Source organism: Esox lucius, chromosome 4 (assembly GCF_011004845.1).
Source record: "Esox lucius isolate fEsoLuc1 chromosome 4, fEsoLuc1.pri, whole genome shotgun sequence".
In the NCBI taxonomy this organism is placed as follows: Eukaryota; Metazoa; Chordata; class Actinopteri; order Esociformes; family Esocidae; genus Esox; species Esox lucius.
The window spans coordinates 20437282-20459554 of NC_047572.1; the positions used below are offsets into that span (position 1 = coordinate 20437282).

Sequence of the window (22273 nt, forward strand, 5' to 3'; positions counted from 1 at the left end):
GCACTGATGGAGGGACGGCCATTTCACGCCTTCCCCCGACAATAGAAACGCATTTAGCTTGGTTAAATAACTGTATGCAGTGGAGAAATACAACACATTTTCACTGTCCGTGTGATTTAAAAGAAATGAAGCCTGCCCGCTCAGATGCTCCAGTACTTAGCGTTATTTGCAAGTAGACAATGTTTCGATCCTGTGTGGATCTTCACACGTGACAGATTTTCGTCAGTGGGTAAATGAAGGTAATAGCAAATGAAAGATCAGAACAGTGTCTCTTTGTAATTAGTAGAGAATATGGTGGAGAATATGTGCCGGCTATTTATTTGTCTAGCCACTTGTCATCCCAGCAGCACCCAGTAAGGATGTTTGTTGGATCACACTGTAATAGCCCACTGTCTGTAAAATGCCTCTATTGACTCCTGAGCAATCTTATATTAATTTCCTTCCACTGTGCTTGGCCGTCTGGTGTCTGTCTGGTGTTTCATTCTTCTGTGCTCTTGCTAAGCTGTGGCCAAGCCGGAGCTAGGCCATTCCCCCAGAGGTCTGGACAGTAATCTGTGCCACCTGTCTTTTTCTCCCCCCGTAAGATAATTCTCCGTTCAACTAACGCCCTGGTGTCACAGACCTCTTCTTACGATGCGATCCAGGTTTTTAACCTTTCTATTCATTTGGCCATGCAGGACCCCATTAGAGTGAGAGCCAGAGAAAGGTGCCGATGTGCGTTGGCACAGACTGAATCCATGCTACCACACATGCCAGTTCTTTTCAAATATTAAACACTTAATGAGCCTATAGCTTTGACATTAATCCATTTTTAAACTGGGCTCAAACTCTCGTGTCTGTTTTTTGTGGGCAGACTGTTGTTGCACAAAGAAAGGATGAAGACTGATCTATTTGGCTTGTACAGAATCAGTTCTAAAAGTACAGTAAACTTGTCTGTAATTGAACAACCTTTGTTAAAATACTGTGTTCCATCATACTAGACCATGTGTGATAATATGAGGCTGCACTTAAAGGGTAGATGTTTTGTAACGAAAAAGAAAGAATCCAATCAAGCAAACTAGTATTTTTCAATGATGGCTTGCCCTCTAGTGAATGAATGTTCCTGAAGTATACATTCTGATACAGAATTGTTAATACCTAAAACCAATTAGTTATTTTCTCAGACAAACAGCAACAACCTCTTGTTGTTTCTTAATTAATTTTACGTCGGAAAGATAGAGATTCTCAGAGATAGAGACAGCTTGGCAGTGCAGTGGAAATGTTCATTTGCAAGCCCCCTACTTGCAGAACATTGTATAGATATGTTATCTCTCCAGGAAAGGAGTCGCCATGATAGAGAGAGTACAGAAAGAGAGAGAGAGAGAATGACCACTCAGCGTGCCTTTATTACATGGTGTGACGCCAGACTCTGTGTACTCAGCGAGGTCATCTCAGACACTCTATTCACCTGTCTCAGATAGCCTAGTGGGTGAGCATCTGACTGATAACCAAAGAAGTAGCTTGATCAAAGCCCAGAGCTGGCAAGGTGAAAATAAATCTGTTGTTCTGTCCCTGAGCATGGAAGTTAACCCTGATTACTCCCAGGTACTCATCAGGGCAGCTCCATTCACTTCTCCAATTCAGATAGGTTAGCTTAAATGCAGAAGCAAAACCTTGGTTGGATCTTTTGTGAAAACTATAACTTAATTTCCATATTCCTTTATACTGTGCTGTACCACATTCCTGAAATATGTGCATTCCCATGCTATTAACAAACATGGCTTTTCCATGTAGGTTTACTGAGATTAGGAATATTTTCTGTTCCTGGATTACTGAACCCTGCCCTCGTTCTCACCCCTCAATCACTTATTAGGAATTGGCATTTGGAGGAATAAGCGTTTGGAAATGTTTTGACGTCTGAGATGTGCGGTTGGACACACATACTCTCCCTCCAGCAGGTCTGATGAAAGGCTGTCTTTCTGGAGACTTCCCTCAAAGCCCCTCGTCGACAGTGGCCGTCAGTGTCAAAACACTATGGTGTGTCTGTGTGTGCATGCGTGTGTTTCTGCGTATATATGTGTGTGAAAGACAACCGCTGGTAAGCCGGTTTGATGCTGAGGATAAACCTGCCTCTTTGTTTGATGTGCTGCTTTGCTGGCAGGCCCTTAAGAGCATACCTGTTGACCCTTCAACCTTTGTCGCCATTTAACCCTGAACATCACATCAGCCCACTGCAGATTGGTGATTTGGGAGAATCCCGTACAGTGACCCTTGAGCGAACAGAAACACAAATTGTTCCTGAAAGAGCATTTGGACAAACCCCTGCCCCACAGGCAGCAGCACAGACCATCCTAGGCCACGTGGGGCGCTCTTTCAAAAATGCGTCTTCTGCCACGGCAGTTCAGCACCTTTTAATTTCCTTGTATGTTTCGTCTCTTGTGTGATCTTCTGTCATTGGTCATTTACATAAAATATTTAGTACTCCTCTTAAATTTTCCTCATCCTCCCTCTCTTACAGGGAAATGGTAAAAGTAGGATTTCTCCAAGCCAATTTGATCACTGGAATTGGCCTACATTTAGACTCGAACTGTTGCGTGTTAAATTCTCTCTCTGAAGTCCATCTTTGTTAAGCCCCTTTATTAAGTTCAAAGAGTTTGATGTGTCATTTTTTTGACTTGAGAGAAAGCGAGGCAAAGAGATTGCATAGGAAAGAGTCCCAACAGAGGCTTTTGTGGGACTTGCAGTAGCATCTGGGGTCCCGCTAAATTCCAATAAGCTCATTGAGCTTTTGCATTGCATCATAATTCATGCCAGTGCTATCAACAACAATTTTAAATGAGCTAACCTACATACGTTACTCACTGTTCTTCCTTGACAAAACAAAAAGTCAAGTGTCTTCTCATTAAGAATGTGTTTAATGAGATGAAAAAATGAAAACAACAGTATTAGTATTAGATAAGCGTCCCCGAGATGCGGTTGTGTTTTGCATGTCAACAGGCCATAATGAAAACAGGTCAAATTACAGTGGCAGGAAGTGGTAATTTCCGTAAAGCTCATAGAGCAACAATTTGTCAGTATGTACATATGGCCCAGGGATCCTCCCAGGCCGGTGCAGGCAACTAGATTCAGCTGCAGGTCAGTTTTGGTCATATTGGTTGGTCAGGGGCTGGAACATAATTATAGTAATCATACAAAGTAGTGCCCACTGCAAATTGACCACAACAAATCCTGAGAAAGACTGTATTTGAATATAGCAATCATTTCACACCGGCGCAATCGCATCATTTCTTCTTTTTGCTTTTGGAACGCGTGCACGTTTTGGCTAGCTTTTGCCTGCTCCTGTTCTAGACCCATCCTCAGTCCACGAAGAGAGTAAGTCCACTGAGACCTAAAGCCGATGGAGAAAACATCGAGAATGAGGTTCATTACCAGTGAATTAATCATAGGATTTCATCTCCAACTTCCTCCTGTGTGAGTGGAGTGCCTGTGGCCCTGGAGAGCAGTTCTGTGTACTGTACGTCTGCTCCGCTGGGCCTGGAAGCCTGGGTGTCACTGCTGCTGAGACACAAATCGCAGGTTATCTCCCCAGACAAGCCTCTTCCAGATGTTTGTTCTGAGGCTATGTACTTTCTCAGGTGGTTCGGAGACAACCAGGAAATGCCGCAGAACAGGCCCGCATAACCGCATTATCTTGCAGCAGAGCCTCGGTCACTGTCTGTCTGTCTGTCGGTCCATGGATATTTACCCCATGCTGAGCTACAAGGTCAGGTCACGGCAATGAATGGCTCCCGCTTTGACCTCCGTGGTCTGCGCTGCGGTCCCCGAGCGATATAAGAAATGACTTAGCAGCCTTAATGTGTTATGGTCATTTACTGAGATCTACAGAGCCTGATGCACGGTTGACCTCTGCTATGAGTGGATGTACACTGTTTGGCTCTCTGTGCCCCAGCTCACACTGAAACCTGTGTAGGGGAAATGACATGTGAAACCCCGGCTGGGGAGGAAGTCATGCAGGCTAATGGATGCTCTCAATGCTTATTCAGTTATGTCTCAATGGTCCTAAGAGCCTGAGCACACTGACCCATGCAGCAGACAGACTCGCGTGGCTGGGCAGCGTCTTGAAGGTGGTCGTGGGTTAGATTAATTGTAAAAATGAATGTGAAGTTCACATTAACAGTAGCAAACATGAAGTGCGAGCACAACGAAATCCTTCTCTGTTAAGCATCTAATTCAATTGGCGAGATGAGTAACTGCAGGAGGAGAAAGATGAATTATTAATGCGGAGGAAGCAGTCATATCAAGATAGTGCAATGGTTATGCAGCGTGATTAACTCTGGGCTAATTGTCAGTAACAGATCAGTGGAAATATCCTCCTGAGTGACTTCACACATCTGTCCTCTGCCTGTCCATTTGTGTTTGGCATTTTATTTGTCACGGTACGGGACTATTGTCACAAGACGCACCAAGTGCCCCGCGAGACATATTTTAGTCATAGTTCTTTTTCTTCCATTGTAAATAAAGTAGCCATGGACAGCTGTTCTTTCTGCCTCCATTGTCTTGGAACACTTCCAGGAAATCTATACACACAGCGACGCACGCACGCACGCACGCACGCACGCACGCACACACATACTAGCCTGTCTGATGTTCGCGTCGAAAACCAGCTAAATGTGTCATTCTGAAATGTTAAATCTTGGCATCAAACATGCTGACTCGCTAGTGGAGATTCAGGGGCCCTTAGCGTTTGAGAGGTTGACACACAATGCCGCTGGAGTGCAATCCCATGCCTCAAGGCCCTCATGCATTTTCAATGGGGGGAGGATGCAGCCGTCACGCTGTACATTCTGTGGTGTAGTCTAGTGTAGTGGCCATGGCGGTAGCTGCGTACCGAGCCGGGTGTCATGTGCTTTGACACAGGCTTCCCTGAAGGAGAGTTGTACTTCTGGCTGGTGCCTGCCTAGTGAAATTATATGCATACTCCTGCCACTTCTCTTTACTAATTGAAGATGTTGAAAAATGTCCATTCAGATATCCTCCGTGGTCCAAAAGCCCCTTATTCTGGTTGTGGTTAGCTAAATGATAAGGAGAAAAAAAAGGCTCCGCTACACATCATCAGGGGCAGGCAGGGAGGCGTGGATGGAATGAATGGCAGTGTAAGAGCTTGTTGGTTTTACTAAACCCAGTGGAAAAATCGATGTGTGCTTTTGTGTGTGTGATGCCAGTTGGCTAGAGGTGAACTTGGGAAAACATAAAGCCTCCTGTGTGGTGTCCCCTGCCTGCAGGAACTCCACCTACTGCATGAAGGTGTCCATGTCCTTAACGGTGGAAGAGAATGACGAGGGCCTGTGCTTCAACAGTAAAATACGCCACCTGGAGAAAGCCGAGATCACTAAGAGCAAGATGATCGGATGCCCTGACATCGAAGACTACCTCGCTCCTTACAAACAGCCTCAGATGACCTGGTATAAGGTGACCGACCCCTTCCATTGTTAGAAACGTTGTATGGTGTTTGCGCATGACCACGGGAAGATTAGCCCCGGATGGCTGCCTTAATAAATGTTACTCTAACTCGTAGTCTCCCGTTGGCTCGGGTAGTTAGCGACTGTGAAATGGAATCGGAAAGAAAACAGACGTTGAATGAAACTGTGTGCTGTGCTGTGGATGTGTCCTCACTGCTGTAGGAGTGCGAGAGGAAGACGTGGCGCAGCTCCATTATGGTCAACACCACCAACATCTGGTTTCCCGAGGTGCAGGAGGAGGACGGGGGCAACTACACCTGTGAGCTCAAGTACGGAAGCAGGGTAGTGAGGAGGACCACCGAGCTCAAAGTCACAGGTGGGCCCCTGGGTGTGTGTGCCTGTTCTGGTGTGTGTGTGTGTCGGTGTGTCGGTGTCCTCTGCATACTGTCAGCGGTTCTATTACATGTACAATCTGATTCGGTTGTATGCTGTTATGTGCATGTGTGGATTTATATTTGCATGGTTCCCAAACCAGTCTGCCAATGCGGGACACACTTTTGCACTCTGGCACTGAATATTCTGATGCCCCCTTTCCTCTCAAGGTTTGTCCAATCAGAGATAAAGCCCGGTGCTGATCTGTAAAGCGGATGCACTGTGGAGACACGCTGTCTCACCGGAACACAGTGGAGTGTCACTGTGAGTCTGTGATGCATCAGCCCTCACTGGAAACGTTAGCATCCACTGGGACGTGAGATGGAGTTATTTATTCACATTTTTGGGCTTGTGCCTCCTCCGCTGCCTCTGTCATGCAGGCAGGCAGGCAGGCAGGGATTCCAGGCCAGTGAGTCTGACCCCTGGGGTGTGTGCTGGGTCCCGACTGCAGGAAGAGCAGCTGCCAACTGCAGTGTGAAATCAACCCCCCAGCTCATTCACCCTGCCTGCCTAGCCCCCCCCCTCTGAAACAGAGCACAGCCAATCCGCTGGAGCCCCAGGACCATACTAGCCAGGCGGCTCTCACTCGCTCTGATTCCAGCCACACTACAAAACCGAGTACATGGAAGCTGCACACGTCCACGACTCCACGGCGAACACACAGCGAAGACACTAAAACAAATGTTAGTCTATGCCGGACAATACTGAGTGACAGACTAGCATAAATACTGCAATACTCACAATACACCCACACATACACTGCATGAACGCGAACACACTCTTTTTCAAGGCCCAAAACAGGCACAGTTCTGTGTATCACTAAACAGCAGTATTCAACAAGCTAGTATTACAATGTCAGAACAGAGGCGGAAGGCAGTCTAACATAATCTACTAAGCTGAAAGACATCTGCTTCAATGAGATGTGAATTGGCAGGGAGAATATGCTTGTCTTTTCAGTTAACTGAGCCATTGTTTGTTCACTCACTCACGTGCCTTCTGCTAAGCTAAGCGTTAGGCGTGCTAGCTCCAGTGTGTAGTCTAATGTAGGATTCCACTTGGAGCAGGGTTCCACTTGGTTTACAGCAGGGCTGGGCAACTAGATTCAGCCAATTCAGGCATTGTTGTGTCAGACTTGATGGTCCGGGGGCCAGAACATAATTTTAAATAATTCCAGAATATTTATATTTTTACTCTCCAGATTTACCCCAGCTAGGTCCCAAAGCACAATATTTGCCATTACCCCCCCTTCCCCTTTTAATCCTATTTAATGTCATAATAGATGGCTGCTGGTTGGATGGTGAGCTGTCTACGATCTGGTTAGTTAGCTTTATCTAGCATATCATAGATGCCATCAAAATTGAGAATATCCTAGCATGACACCATTTCTACTTTTCTTTGGTGGAACCAGGCCATCTACAGTATATTTCCTGGTTGTTAGCAAACTCCAAAATACATTTTTCATAGCAAAGTCCAACTCTTCTTGTAATGACAAAATCATCAAATGCAGCAATTGCTTCACAATCTTAAGAAGTCTAGCTAGCAAGTGAGCTCCTTAGAACCTGCAAAAACGAGTGTACCTTTGTTTTGAAAAGCCTACCTTCAAAGGGTCAGAACAGTGCTCCTATAAGGCTCTAGTCTATACAAATACCGAAAACAAATTTCAGCCTTACTATCCTGCAATGTTATGGCCGATCTCAATGTGAAGTCCAATGGCTCTTTGAATGAGGACAAACATATCTAGTCACCACTAGTATGATTTAGCAATTGGTGAAACACAAAGGCCACAATAACTGCTACACAATCTGTTAAATCTTTCGATCAAACAGCCGTCTCGATCAACCAGTAGCGTCACTGGTGGAACTCTCCCGCCATTGAATGTCAAAAATGTGGTGCATAAGTATGTCTGAAACACCTCCAATCAGTAATGATTATGTACGGAGACTTAAAAAACACCCCAATCAGTGTCCAGCAGTGAATTGTCCCTTTAATCACAGACTAGAGATCACTCAGTGCTCTCAGGTTTCTAGGTGGCTCATCTCTGGTCCAAGTTCCATCCTGTAAGAGGATTATTCATATCTTCGGTTTGAATAGGTCAAAGTGAAACAGAGGAGTTGCACTGTGGGTAAAACGTGGCTTCCATTTGGCCAGGGGAGGAGGTTGATTGTGAGCATTGTGAGGATGATGTTTAAACACTAGCCAATTTACTTAGAGAAGGAATATTAACTGTTCTAGGCTGTTTGTGTGCATATACCTTCTATTAATGCACCATTATATTCCATGTTTTGTTTCTTCCAGTATTGTCACGTGTCTTGTTTCGAGGCAACAACCATGCCCAGAAGGAGCCTGTAGGGCCAATCTGCTACTGAATAGCCTGCGGTATTGATATAGAAGGGCTCTGACTAGCATAGAGGGGAGGCTAAGTCTTGGCAAAGGTTCAGATTCTTAGCCAAAAACCACCATGACCAAAACATTCCTTCATCTCTCTCCACAGTCAGCGTCGTGGTTATAAATATTTGAAAATGCATTTGAAAATAAAATGCATCTCATGAAAGAACATTGCGTTCAGGCTAAATTTAACAGTCATTGCTGCCGCTGCGAGAGGTGAGTTACCACAGTCATGCGTCTCCGAACCTCATTCGAATATTGTAACACCTTCCTCATCTGGTTAAGTCAACAGTGGGAGAGACGATGGTCCGTGCATGAATCTTGAATCGTCTCTCCCTCTCTCACGGCTTCTAAGCTGGGCTTGTCAGTTCTGCCTCTAGCCTCTCAGGCTACCTTCTTACCCATGTGGAAACACCATGACCTATTTACTTTATTACCTCATAACTCATCATGAAATTGGCTGTGTTCACATGGGTTTTGCCCTGCTATTTCTACAGACCAGATTGACTACTTTCTATTTTCATAAAGGGTGGGAGATACTGTAGAGATACATTTATTTGGGGTCTTTCTATGGATGTATATGATTATTTTCTATTGTTACAGTACATTAAGGCGCAGTTTCATTACAATTACTACTTTCCAAAACACAATTCAGGAGTTTAATGGTGTTCAATTGGCAAGAGAGAGAGTCATTTTCTTTCCACAATGTTCCTTGAAGTTTGCTCATCAAATATTAAGTAGCTTACAGAAGAAAAAGTGGTGAATGAATCCAAACCAAATGAAAATATCTGTGTTGGGTGTGTTTAGGTACAACTTAAAAAAGAAGAGATAATAAAGCCATGTAAGACTTCGCACTTACATTATATGTATAAAACCCACATTTTACTTCATAGAGCATTTGTGAGTGGGCATGACTGACAAAATCAATGCAAATAGCTTGATTTCTTTTTTTAAACCTCATATTTCAGGCTGGATGTGTAAAATCTATGAGCATAATATATATGAAGTACAATTACTATCATACCTCAGTTAGTCAAGAAATTACAAGTTTGAAAGTATAGCTGCCTCATCAAGCTTACATTACATGCTACATCAAGCTTATATTTAAACACAGAACTATTGAAACCGTTTGGGTAGGGGCCGTTGAGATAAGTTTGTTTGAATGCGATTGGATGGACCTTCAACTTATCAAATCAACAACGTACATGACAAAGTACAGTACCAAAGTGCCATAAACCACAACAACAGACAGTTCTGTACATCAAGCAACAGCACTCAGATCAGTAAGTATAGTTGATTAACATCTCTGAAAATGATGATTGCAGACTTAATGAACATTTGCGCATTAAAGGCACCTTAGCATGTACCAAGAAAATGAAAAAGTGAATTGGTGTGTCCAAACTTTTGACAGTACTGTATATACAGTTTGTAGTGCTGTACTTGCTTTAAGTCAACTCACATTAAACGTGCCCTGGAAGTTGGACAGAATTCAAATAACATTCTGCTGATAAGACCAGAAATGTGGTCAGTGACAAAAATGTTTAGAAGGAACATTGGTTAAAACCAATTTCCCCCAAATCATTTTTTGGTCGGGGCCCCTTAAAGGTTAGAGGTAATTTTTATATCCCTATAAATGTCTATAAACCTTTTTTTGGCAAGCTTGTCATTGACAACTGCAGTTTTTTCAGTGAACTCTTATCCACAGCAGAATAGCTCATGCTGTGGAACAGTACATTACCTATGAATATACTCTTTTTGTCCTCATGGAATCTAAGCTGAATCAATTTTTTTAAGTCACGTATCTGTTTGGCAGCATGGGAATAAGAGATGATACCCAAAACTGATTGGATTCATTTCAAAACTGGATTAATTTATCTATTAGGATTAATTTACCCATCCACTCACAGTGGTAAGACATAACTATGTGGACAAACCTTACGTGACATTACCAGCAAGCAAAGCGGATACATTCAATTTGGAGTGGTGACATAACAAAAAGCATGTGGTCATGGGTCCTAAGGCACTGCCGCTAGGTTTTGTTTCTGTGTTGGAGAAGGGATGGTGATACTGCAGCGTTGGAGGAATGGGAAAAGGAGGAGGAGAGGAGTAACAAGAGGAGAAGAGCATGTGATAATGAGCTGAAGGCAAAGAGCAGAATGTATGGGCTGTCACCAGACACCGGCATGTCCTGTTTGTCTTCATATGCCCGCTGACGCCACTGGACGATAAACACATTTGTTTCAGTGGAGTCAAAAGCTCTGAGAGACTTGGGCTTGGTGTTGAATAAGCCCACACCTTGTCAGGACACACACCATGGCTGGTTGTCTTCCCCAGATGAGGCGTGACAGGGGCTGGCGTCAAGAGGAAGAGATTGCTAGTCACTCTTTTGTACCTCTCAGGTGCCTGAGGGAGTTGTACCTCTCTCTCTGTTTAACACACACACACACAATGGACAGATTCCACTGTACTGAAGGCCCTAAACCTTGTCCACAGGAACTGCCTGTTTTACACCTTTTTGATAGATTTAAGTATTCTGAAGAGATGATTACCAACATGAGGTTTGACTAAATAAGACTTTTATATAGACCTATATTGAGGAAATATTAACGTTGTAGGCTTACTTGCCGTAGTTGATTCTCAATGCCTTACACAATCTCAAGCCAATTTGGCCCTCCTTCACTGTACGCAACACTTCTGAAGGATGTCCCATATGCATGAGTGTCCGGTTAGGTGACTGTGACTAAAGTAGCTGAAGTGAGCTTTCATTGTCTGTGTTAATGGCTCTAATGAACCCGCATTATGAACTGATCAGAGACAACTATCCAGGTCAGGAGACATGTTATATTCGGAGGTGAGCTGATACCCAGTGATTACCAATGGAAGCAGCACAGTGGGACCTCTTCAATTTGATTCAGTCACTGAGTTGGAAAATTAGGAGCATGAAAAGGCTCATTTATCCATCGACAAGAAACACTCTCAGTCACTGGTCAAGCTAATTGCATTATATCACCTAGGGATATTTCTTCCTAAGAATAAATTTTGGGTTTTTCCACTTTATTTACTCCGACAAAATCAAGAGAGAAAGAGAGAAGATACACAGTCTGAATGTGTTTACACACATCTATTCAGTCGAAAGGCTGTTATTGCAAGAACTGTGATGCTTCACTGCAAATATGAATGTGCGAACAAACAACAGATAAGAAGAGTGTAAAGTTAAATGTGTTATTGCCAATTGAAAGTGCACAATATCTGAAATAACATAGCACTACTGTGTTTGGATTGAATGCGCCATCATAAGGTTTATGAACACCTTGTACACACCATTGTTTTAGGGAAATGTCTGGAGTTTGTCACAGTGGTGGCCCAGCCTGATAGCCCCGCTGCTTTTCTGTCTCCTTGTCTATCGTTCTTCTTTCCATTAGAATTCACAACGTGTCAAAATGAGCAAAAGACAGGCCCATTCACTCAGCTGCCAGTTCGAATGAAGCCAATATTATTTATAAAAGGGAACCCTTTATTAATACTATTGACTAGTTTGATAATAAAAATCAGTATTAATAGATCATTACCATTCAGAGTGTTCCGCTCAGGGATAATGGGGTAATCAATACAGCCTAATTGTGGTCTGGATACGGTGCTGCTGTTGTTGCCAGCAACCTGGAGGTTAACTTCAAGCTTTTAAACAATCTATTGCCATTGATTTTAAGTCCATATTACTTAACATGAAAGCTCTGTCATCTCCAGTGCTGCTCTACTCTTGTTACATTTTTGCATCGTTGGCTGAGCTTGATGTTCTGAATATCCTTATCGCTGCCTCATTTCCATCAACTTTATCATCTTTTGTTTTCTTTACTAGCGTCGTCATGCTTTTACAATTGAGAAGGATTTCATTCTTAATTCTGTCTGAATTCACTTTATTTTAAGCGATGTTGGGTACTTGAGGGGTTTGGTAGAGTATTAAGCATTCTACACCTATGTGTCAACCTGAGACAGTATATAATTCATCTTTAAGGCCTCTGTATGTTTTATTGGACACAGAGTGGGGAAAGATAGAGGAGAGAGTTTTTTTAGTTTTTTTTTGCTGAATGAGCAAAGATCCGGATTCAAACGGCTTAAACCTCTGGACTACCCCAGGGCACTCAACCTAAGTTTTTGACGTTCAAATCCCCTTCAGATGTTGCCGCAGATTTTACATTGTGACTCAGAACAACCCTATTCTGTCATCCTCCTTTAAAAAAGAAATGAAAATATTCTCTCCTTAAAACTATGTTGTAGAGTAGTGCTTGTTTTATATTGATTATTTCCCTATCAATTGTCACTTTCCCAGACACTGTTATTACCTTCAACTGTAACCACAGATCCTCCAAACAAGCACCATGGGGCCAACTTTCTCTTATGTTCCCGTCTTAGAGCTTCAGAGAACAGCCCGTGTCTCCCAGCCTCGTCCCTGCCTGCTGTACAGACAGACACACAGCTGCCCCTGACAGCTTATGATTCCACGTCCCCTTAGTACTCCTACACACTCCAGGAGAAGAGGACTAAAAGTTAGATGTCTTTGAGGATCCCAATCACCCACATCATGCCGCACTTTTACTCTTGTCAAGGGAAACCGCGTGTGATAGGAACAACACCATGGTATATTCAGAATACTCATTTTCACATCACTTGAGTCCTGAGTATTGGGCCCATATAGTAGTATGTAGAACCTAGGCAGGTTTAAATCTAACAAAAACTTGCAATTGCATTTTAAAGCATGTAACAGTAACGATAATGGCTGAATTTCGTGAGCCACTCCATGGCAAATCAGGGCTGTGTTGGTACACTGGTCTCCTTGAGAGAATCTAGCCACACAACCAGACCGGGTGGCGCTCATGTGTCACCATGATGGCACGTCATGCCGCTGGTGGAGTCATGTTCTGTGGTGCCACTTGGAGAGACTCAGGAGCTTTAATATGGCAATTCACATCCACCTGTACATCTCCGCTCTCCCCCAATGGCCTCCCTGATCGCTCATAGCTGAGCGCTTAGACAGCCTCTGTTTTAACACCATTTATGTTTGGTCTGCTCCGATGGTTGTCTCATTACAGCATTTTGAGGTAATTGCATGTATAGCGGCGTTTACATTTTCTCCATAACACGCACACTAACATATCACTCAATTCACTAAATTAAACACCGATAATATATGCAAACTAATTAGACCTTCTGTCACTTCACATGTTTGATTGGGATCTTTGGAACGCTTCTGTACTAATAGAACATTTACTGCTGAAATAAACACATAACATTTGATAATAGCTCCATAAATTCCACAATTAGTAAAGAAGACCACAACCTCTAAAGTTAAAGGATATTCTGTAATGCAGAGATTCACACAAAAGCCATACTGGCCATGACAAGGTAGGTCCTTTCACAGATAATGTCTCAGTATCTCCTGTTCTGGCAGCCAGAGAGAAACAGCAAATGATTCTTCCTTCTGCGGCTTTGTGTTGAATTTGGGCGAGGTATTGGTGGGGTGCAGAGTGGAGCACGAGAACGAGAGCGAAATGGTACCATTATTCTGCGGTGTCATCCCCAATGTCACTGCAGTAACACTTCAGCAGTTCTCTAAATGGGCAAGCATTGGACCACAGATTGATATACACTGATGTCCAGTGACAGTGTGATTTATCACGCGGCCTGCAACCTCCTCCCCACAAGCCGGGCCGGGCAGACGGGATTGCCCAGGATGAGTCAGAACATTCCTCTCCATCCACCAGTCCACCAAACACAACACCATACTGGAAATCAACCAGTTAATAAGGATTGTTCTCGATGTCTGTGATTGGGTCATTTCCATCCTGTGACACTCATATGGGTTAGGTCGATGGTATAGAATATCTATTTAATTATTTAGCAAAATAACTGATAAATATGATTAAGGAATACAGGAATCTGTATGTTACAGGATGAATGTTTTGGGCATTGCTAGATATTTTTTTTTATTTTTATTTTTTCACAAATGAATAAACCTAAATAGACTAGATGTCATTCAGCATGATGTTTTTTTTCTGGGCGTCGTTCCTCACCGATATTAACCCAAATAGAATCCGCTGCGTCAAACAAATCTGCTTGTGTTTTTTTTTTTTACTACTGTCACCCTAACATAACCACTTATGAGAACAGCATGTGAAACGCCGGCCCGGCAGATTACCAAAAGCTGATTAAATTCATTCTGATATCAACTATACTATAAGGTTTTAGCTTGGTTAATTTAGTCAGTGTGTGGTAAATTGTGTCAGTCCAAGCAACGTAATGGTCAAGATATGAACTGATATTAGAGAAGAGAGTCTGTTTTGCTCACAAAGGTAGAATCCGATATCCAGTTTTTGTTTAAACTATACTCCACCTTTTCCTTTTATCAATGTGTATTTCTTACAGCCTCACAGCTAATGAGACCCCTAATGGAGTTATAGAATTTACCCCACCAAACATGTCAGTACAAACCCAGCGCAATCAAAAAAATTCCGAATGGGATCACTGGAGGCTTCTATGAGTCCCTGTGCCTGAGTAACTATTCAGTTGGGCTAGCTTGTCATCAGGTTCAACATAGAACTGTTTTTGCGTCTTAATGCAGCTTCATTATCTTGTTGTCCTGCGCTGTTGTTATATTAAACTCGTCTCTGTCTGGATTTAGTGACCCCGGTTTTCCATTATCATTTAGTAGCCCAGAGATGATGCCATTGCATGCAAGCGTCTGCTTTTTCTAATGCAGTCTTAGATTTGGATCATTTTTAGCCCAATAAGATAATAGTGCGTGCATATTGATTGCTTCTTTATCATCATGGCGGCCCACAGGGATTTCTCTGCAGTCTCAGTGTCTTCATTAGTTTTGTGTCACTTTGCCTACTTGGGGATCTTCAATAGGGCACCAGTCTATAGGACGCCTCCCTCACTCAGCCCATGTGTGAATGTGAGCTTATCGACAGATTCCCACATTACCATTCGCCCCATGGAGGAAAATAGCCAGGCACAGATAAATGGGTTGCTGGACCTTAGCTGGGGGGGCCATAGGTGAGACATAGGAAAGGCACTGTCACTGGATCACTATGGTGACAGGGGGGCAGAATTGGTGGTGGGAGTAGGGATGTTAATTAACCCCACCCAAGTCCAGTCTCTTTACCTTGTTTTGGTGAAATTCCCTTCCATGGAGGTTTTTATATTGATATAGAACACAATAGAAATAACCTCAAACCCTCTCCAATGGGCCTTGAATGTGTTCATTATTAAGACAGTATTTATTAGACCTATACTCAGGGACACCCTCTTTGTTCAGTTCCATCTACTGAACACCATATTCACCTTGTCAAATAATCATTAAGGCCTTCACTAGGTGAGTCAGGTTCAGAGCTGACACAAAACTGAAATGTCTGGGGTTTCCATTAAGAGGTTTGAGAATCACTGCTCTAATGTGCCTGTAATTACTGTAAACAGCAAGTTAAGGACATTCCTGTTGAAAAAAAGTGGCACAACAAAATGGTGAAACAAATTGATGTTATTGGACCATAAAGTTCATTTCATTTTTTTCATGGTTTTGACCCTGATTTCTTATTTGTCTAAATTGTAACTTTATGAGAATAGCGTTTCGCCATATCGTAATACATTTCTGATCAAAATGTCAGTTAGAGCCTTCCAGTCATAAGGTCACAATTGGTTCTCAATTGTGTTTCTGTCAGAGGAGAGGGATTGGAGCAGGACAGTGAAGAACTCCTCTCAGAATGAAGCGCTAGCTGAAGCCTCCACCAGTCAAGTACCAGCATCTCTTTCCAGCTCCAACCCCACTCTCCTGCCACCCTACACAGCCCCAGACCCGCGCCCCCAAAACCAGTTCTGGCCCCAGTCCTAGCCTTCCCTCTGAAATAATGGGAAAGTAAATTGAAGCCCAGACTTAATCACTGCACTGAGGACTTTATAAACAAGTGGATTATTAAAGCAGCAATCCCCTGCTAATTCTGCCCTAAAATGACATTCCATAATACAGGGTCTTGTTTAGTTTTCTTTCAATTTCAGCTCTAATCCAGGGATTACCAAGGTAATAGTGTTACAGGGTTGGGCTGATGGGCTGGTGGCTCCACGTCAGGCAACGGGCAGATTTTCAGTTAGAAATCAACTGTTAGGATCACCAGCTAGCGGGGAACAGCAGAGTGAGGAGGTGACAGCAGAATGAGGAGGTGACAAGTTGTTTAATGAAAGCAGGAGGCTGGGAGTGGAAGAGGATAGAAGAGGCATGCTGTGGCCTCATTGTATCGGCCCCGATGGTCTTCAGATAAAAAAAAAAAAGATTTATTCTCACTTGGTAATTAGCTGGATAATTAATAACACTGACATCCATCACATTCTCAACAAGCCCATTGTCTAGGAAATTGCTCCTTGAATCCATTTGTGCCAATGAAGCAGGTAGGGGAATGTGAATCGACGAGAAAGTAATGAAGCGTGGGATTATTCATATACACTTTATTAAAAAAGCTAATAGTTTCTCTCCTTTTAAGTCAGGGTGTTCTAAAACAAACAGGGAGCATTGAAAATAATGATTGAGTCTTATGATTTTTAAATACTATAGAGCCAGAGAGAGGCTGCCGTTCATTTATCTCTCAGAAAAAATAATGATTTGGGTCAAAGTGTGTTCACTCGCATTTCGGGTTCTAATATGGTTTTGGATTTAAACGTATTGGGGCCAGTGTGGTTTTCCTTTATTTTCAGGACACTGGAAAAAGCCAAGTGTTTCTCTCATTGAAACAGCAGTATGGATAACATATTGGGACATAACATCTTCTGAATAGCATTCCCCCAGGATATCTGTGGCTACAATCACATGTTCTAACATCCCAGTGATTGCTTTGCAGCATCCTTTTTCAGGCCAACAACAGTATTTTGACTTTGTCATCCTTAAATTCCCTTTACAGCCTGATCTGTCTCTCAACTTGCATGAGTGTGTCCCTCCCTTCCTCCACAAGGCCCCCGGACAAGACGTCTGCCTACTTTACCAGAGGGCCAACTCATATCATGCTTCTGTGTCAGGGGATGATGACACAGAGGGCTTCCATAGCAGACATATTTTCAGACAGCACACAGCATTAAAATGAACAAAATAATATATTTTTCATGACATCAAGGTAAACTAGCCTGAGTACCAGTCTCTGTATCTAACCTAATATAATATCACAGGTGTCTGCACATTACTCTTGGCCTTCTGTATGGCTAACTCCCATTTAAACTATGAGATAATTAAAAGCAAGGATTTTTAAATGAAACATGTCATGATATGTTATTCACAATATAAACCATCTAAATGTACCATTTGTGATTAACATTAAGGATTCCTTTCCATACATTGGATTCAGACCCCTTCTTTTTCTATAAATATCTGATGTAAGTATTCTGAGTGTTTATTCAGAACTTCAGCACCTTGGGCAGCAACAACATCTACCAGTGCTGCACATCTGGATTGAGCAGTTTCTCCCATTCTTCCTGGTAAATCCTATCAAGCACTGTCAGATTGGGTCAGCAGTGTCGGTGGACTGCAATCTTCAAAAAAGGTTCAAGTCCGGGCTTTGACTGGGCCGCTCAAGGACCTTCCCAGACGTGTCCCAAAGCCACGCCAGCATGGCTTTGACCCTGTACTTTGGGTTTTTGTCGTGCTAGAAGATGAATCTTTGCCCCTGAGGTCCTGCCCAATCTGGATCAGGGTTTCTTCAAGGACATCACTGTATTTTGCTCCGTCCATACTGACCTTAATCCTGACCTGTCTCCAAGTTCTGGGCGGAAAGAAGCCACAGAGTAGTGCTACACATTCAGACCTAATAGTTTGATTTTGGTCTCATCAGACCAGATTATCTTTTTCCCTGTGCTCTGCTAGCCCTGCAGGTATCACGTCATATGTCTTTCACTCAGGAGGGGCTTCTGTCCAGCTGCTTGACCATCATAGCCTGATTAATGGTTTGTTGCAGAGATGGTTGTTCTTCTAGCAGGTTCTCCCATCTCTGCAGATAAACTGATGACTTTTGGCCATTGGGTTCTTGGTCACCTGCCTTACCAAGACTATTTTTGTCTGATTTACTTTTGCCAGACAACCAACTCCAGGAAGTGTCTTGGTGGTTCCATCTTCGATGCCTCAGCATGGTTCTCTGAGGTCTACAGAGAGTTCCTTGGACGTAATTGGTTGGCTTTTGCTCTGACATGCAGTGTGAAGCTGTGTTTCTAATTAATGTCCAATCAATCTAATTTGAAGTTCTAAAGACATTTTGAGGATTTTCAAAAGACACAAAATGCATCTGAGCTGAATTTGGGGTGTCAGGGCAAAGTTACTGAATACTGTATACATGTACATGAGATATTTAAGTTGTTCATTTTCAATAAATTGGCACAAATTTCAAATGCAGTGATACTTAATTCAGTTAGCCAGACCTACTTATTTGGCAGAAGTATTTGGAAACAAGATCAGTGACATACAGTAGGACCACATATGCAAATAAGATGACTGTTACGACAATATTGTATTATATCTTATATTAGGGAACATTACATTGCACTACTAAAGCACTACTAAAACGTATAAGTTACGGATTACTAAGATACTAAGATATATAGCTTACAACAATGCATGGTATGTTTCAAATTAGATTCAATGTTAAGGTTCAGGTTAGGGTTAAGTTTAGGCATTGCAGTACTGAGGTAAGGGTTAAGGTAGAAGTACAAAACGAAAACAAATATTGTAAGCCTCTTCATGGATTCAAACTTGGAAACAATGGAGTGAGGGTTGGTGGCATTTGGCAAACTACCCATGACTACAGAGTTTCAGGGCTGATTCCACAATTACAAACATTGTTATAGGTATGAAAAAAATATTGAATTGTAATGACCAAGTTTTGGTCAGTTGGTATTGTCTAATGATCTAAAATAATTCAAATGTTATTTTCATATGGTAGTAATGAATCATTCATTCTGTGTTCAGCCACTGATTGAACCATCCGTGTTAATAACTGTAGTATTGAATAGCTATAGAAAGGGAACTATAGAAAAGGGTAAAATCGAGGAACAATAATGAAGGTATGTCCCATGTACTGTTTCTCCTGATCTGACCTATGTACTACGGGTCACTGTGTGATGCATGGTCTGGAGCAGAGAATCACTGTAGAGGACAAATACAGCAGGAGGGGGAGAGCTGACAGTTTGTACAGTACTGTATTGCAGTATCACTGTGATTTGATTGCAGTCTTGTCCTGTGTGGATTAGAATATTGAAGTAGTGTCTAGTGGGTCTGTGTGTGGAACCCTTCCATTCCCTATATAGTGTATTACTTTTGACAGGCACAAATGACTGCACTAAACAGGGGACATGAGGCCCTTTCAGATGCAGTGTGTATACCGCCTTATGCTAGGTGATTGAATGGAAGCACTGTTCCTCTGCTGTTAAAGCACAAAGGAAACCTTGTCTTTTTGACGAAGTTGAGCACCATGAATCAATATGGCTCAGAGGTGACGGGCACAAATAGGGCACATTGATTACAAAGATGAAGCATAATCATTTAGGACCTGTCTTGAAAACAAACAAGCTACAAACACAATCATGAAGCCGAGACAGTCAATCTCTCAAGGAATTTTACAGTTTGGATATCATTTGTGATATTTAATTGATGTGTAACTACCTGGTTAAATATTTGTCAAATCATATTCAAAAGACGTTCAACATTCTATTGATAATATATCGTTAGTATAAATCATTGTATAAAAATCAATTGGTACTGTATGTTAGCCATTGATTCCATTAGGTAACAGCTGTCCACATTTTCAGAGACAGATAGGGTCTGATGTTTGTTGTTTCTTACACTGCAGTGTACTCATGGCAGTACTTGACATTTCAGAAACCCTTTATTTAAAACAGTTAAAACGTTAAACTTCGAGGGATAAGACTAAGCTTCAGCTGCAATAAAAGCTACTGATGATGGCACGAATATATGAGAGCATTTGAAAAGGACTTTGAAAGCCTGAAGCACTCATTTCTATTCCTGCAGAAACCCAGGGTGACTTGAAAAGGTTGCAGAGGAAGGGGGAAGTAATATTATTCAAAAACTAGGGATGTCAAAGTTAACGCTCAAACACATAAATATGGCTAGGTCGTTGAATGTTTTGATGCAGTTAATCACAACTCAAATGCGCGTTTCTGTGGATCCTTTTAAGTGCTAGTGCGGAGTTGCTGTAGCAACTGAGAGAAAAAAGCAAAAATGTGTTCACACAAAAATAACTTCGCAGAAAGCCATGTGTTGAGTTTACTGTACATGAGGCTTATTTCATCTAATAAAACACGTTTTGTAGCACTTGGGGAAAGTAGCACTTAAGAATGCAAAATCCACACATAGCATGTTCAGAATATAAAATGTTTCTGCCCTCCCCATATATATATACAGATGTGCATACCCTTGGAGAATTGGTAATGTATGTAACATTTGTAAAGAAAACATGAGGTCGTAACAGAATGGTCATATCAGAATGGCATCATAAAACAAAGCATGGCAACAAAGAATTTTTTTGTTCAAATGTCTGCATACCCTTAGTTCTTAATACTCTGTATTTGCCTCATTTAGCATCAATGACAGTGTGCAGTCTTTTGTAATAGTTGTCTATGAGGCCCTGAATTCTTGCAGGTGGTATAGCTGCCCATTCGTCTTGGCAAAATGTCTGCAGGTCATCCAAAGTCTTTGGTCATTGTCTTGCATGAACTACACGTTTGAGTTCTCCCCAGAGTGGCTCAATGATATTAAGGTCAGGAGACTGTGATGGCCACTCCAGAACTTTCACCTTTTTCTGCTGTAACCATTGGAGGGTCAACTTGGTCTTGTGCTTAGGGTCATTGTCGTGCTGGAAAGTCCAAGAGCGTCCCATGCGCAGCTTTCGTACAGAAGAATGCAAATGGTCTGTCAATATTTTCTGATAACATGCAGCATTCATCTTGCCATCAATTTCCACAAGATTCCCTGTGCCTTTAGATCTCACACACCCCCAAAACATCAGTGAGCTACCACCATGCTTCAGCCTGTATTCTACTGAGGTTACCTGTGGGTTTTTCTTTGTATCGTGAATTCTTCTGGCAGTTTTGGCTTGTATCTTTTTAGGTCTACCTGACCTTGGCTTGGTATCAAGAGATCCCCGAATTTTCCACTTCCTTATAAGTGATTGAACTGTACTGACTGGCATTTGCAAAGCTTTGGATATCTTTTTATATCCTTTTCCATCTTTATAAAATTCCTTGTTACGCAGGTCTTTTGACAGTTATTTTCTGCTCCCTACGGCTCTGTATCTAGCCTGCTCAGTGCATCCACGTGAGTGCTAAACACATTGAATATTTATACACAGACACTAAAGCCACCTTTAATTGCCATTTTCACCTGTGTTTGTCACCTTGTGTGTCTGTAACGAGGCCAAACATTCAAAGGTATGTAAACTTTTGATCAGGGCCATTTGGGTGGTTTCTGTTACCATTATGATTTAAAAAGGAGCCAAACAGCTATGTGATAATTAATATGATCACTATCCTGAAATAAATGACAGTTTTTTTGCATTATCGATCATATTTTAAAAATAAAATATCACAATTTTTGCCAGGGTATGCAAACTTTTGAACACAACTGTGTGGATATATACAGTATCTCCCAATTTGGACATTTTCACTCAGGGGTGTACTCACTTTTGTTGCCAGCGGTTTGGACATTGATGGCTGTGTGTTGAGTGATTTTAAGGGGACAGCAAATTCACACTGTTACACAAGCTGTACATTCACTACTTTACATTGTAGCAAAGTGTCATTTCTTCAGTGTTGTTACATTAAAAGTTATAATCAAAAATGTGCATATATATATGTATTACATTTTTTATGTGTTTGTCAAATACAATCAATCAGACCTGAGCCATTTCTAAACAACATTTTGTTCACCCTAGCTGCATAACGTTAGCTAACAATAGTAGTCTCTATAAATGAATTACAAA

The 22273-nt window shown here is 42.1% G+C and overlaps 1 protein-coding gene across 7 annotated transcripts in view; it reads left to right on the top strand.

Annotated features, from left to right (window-relative positions):
• Positions 1 to 22273, top strand: part of il1rapl2 (interleukin 1 receptor accessory protein-like 2) — a 245846-nt gene that overhangs the window by 137830 nt on the left and 85743 nt on the right. For all 7 annotated transcript variants that reach the window (XM_010899418.4, XM_010899425.4, XM_010899440.4 and 4 more), the window contains 2 exons: positions 5262 to 5448; positions 5661 to 5814. In XM_010899418.4, coding sequence (XP_010897720.1) covers positions 5262 to 5448; positions 5661 to 5814 — 341 coding nt within the window. The remainder of the gene's footprint in view (positions 1 to 5261; positions 5449 to 5660; positions 5815 to 22273) is intronic.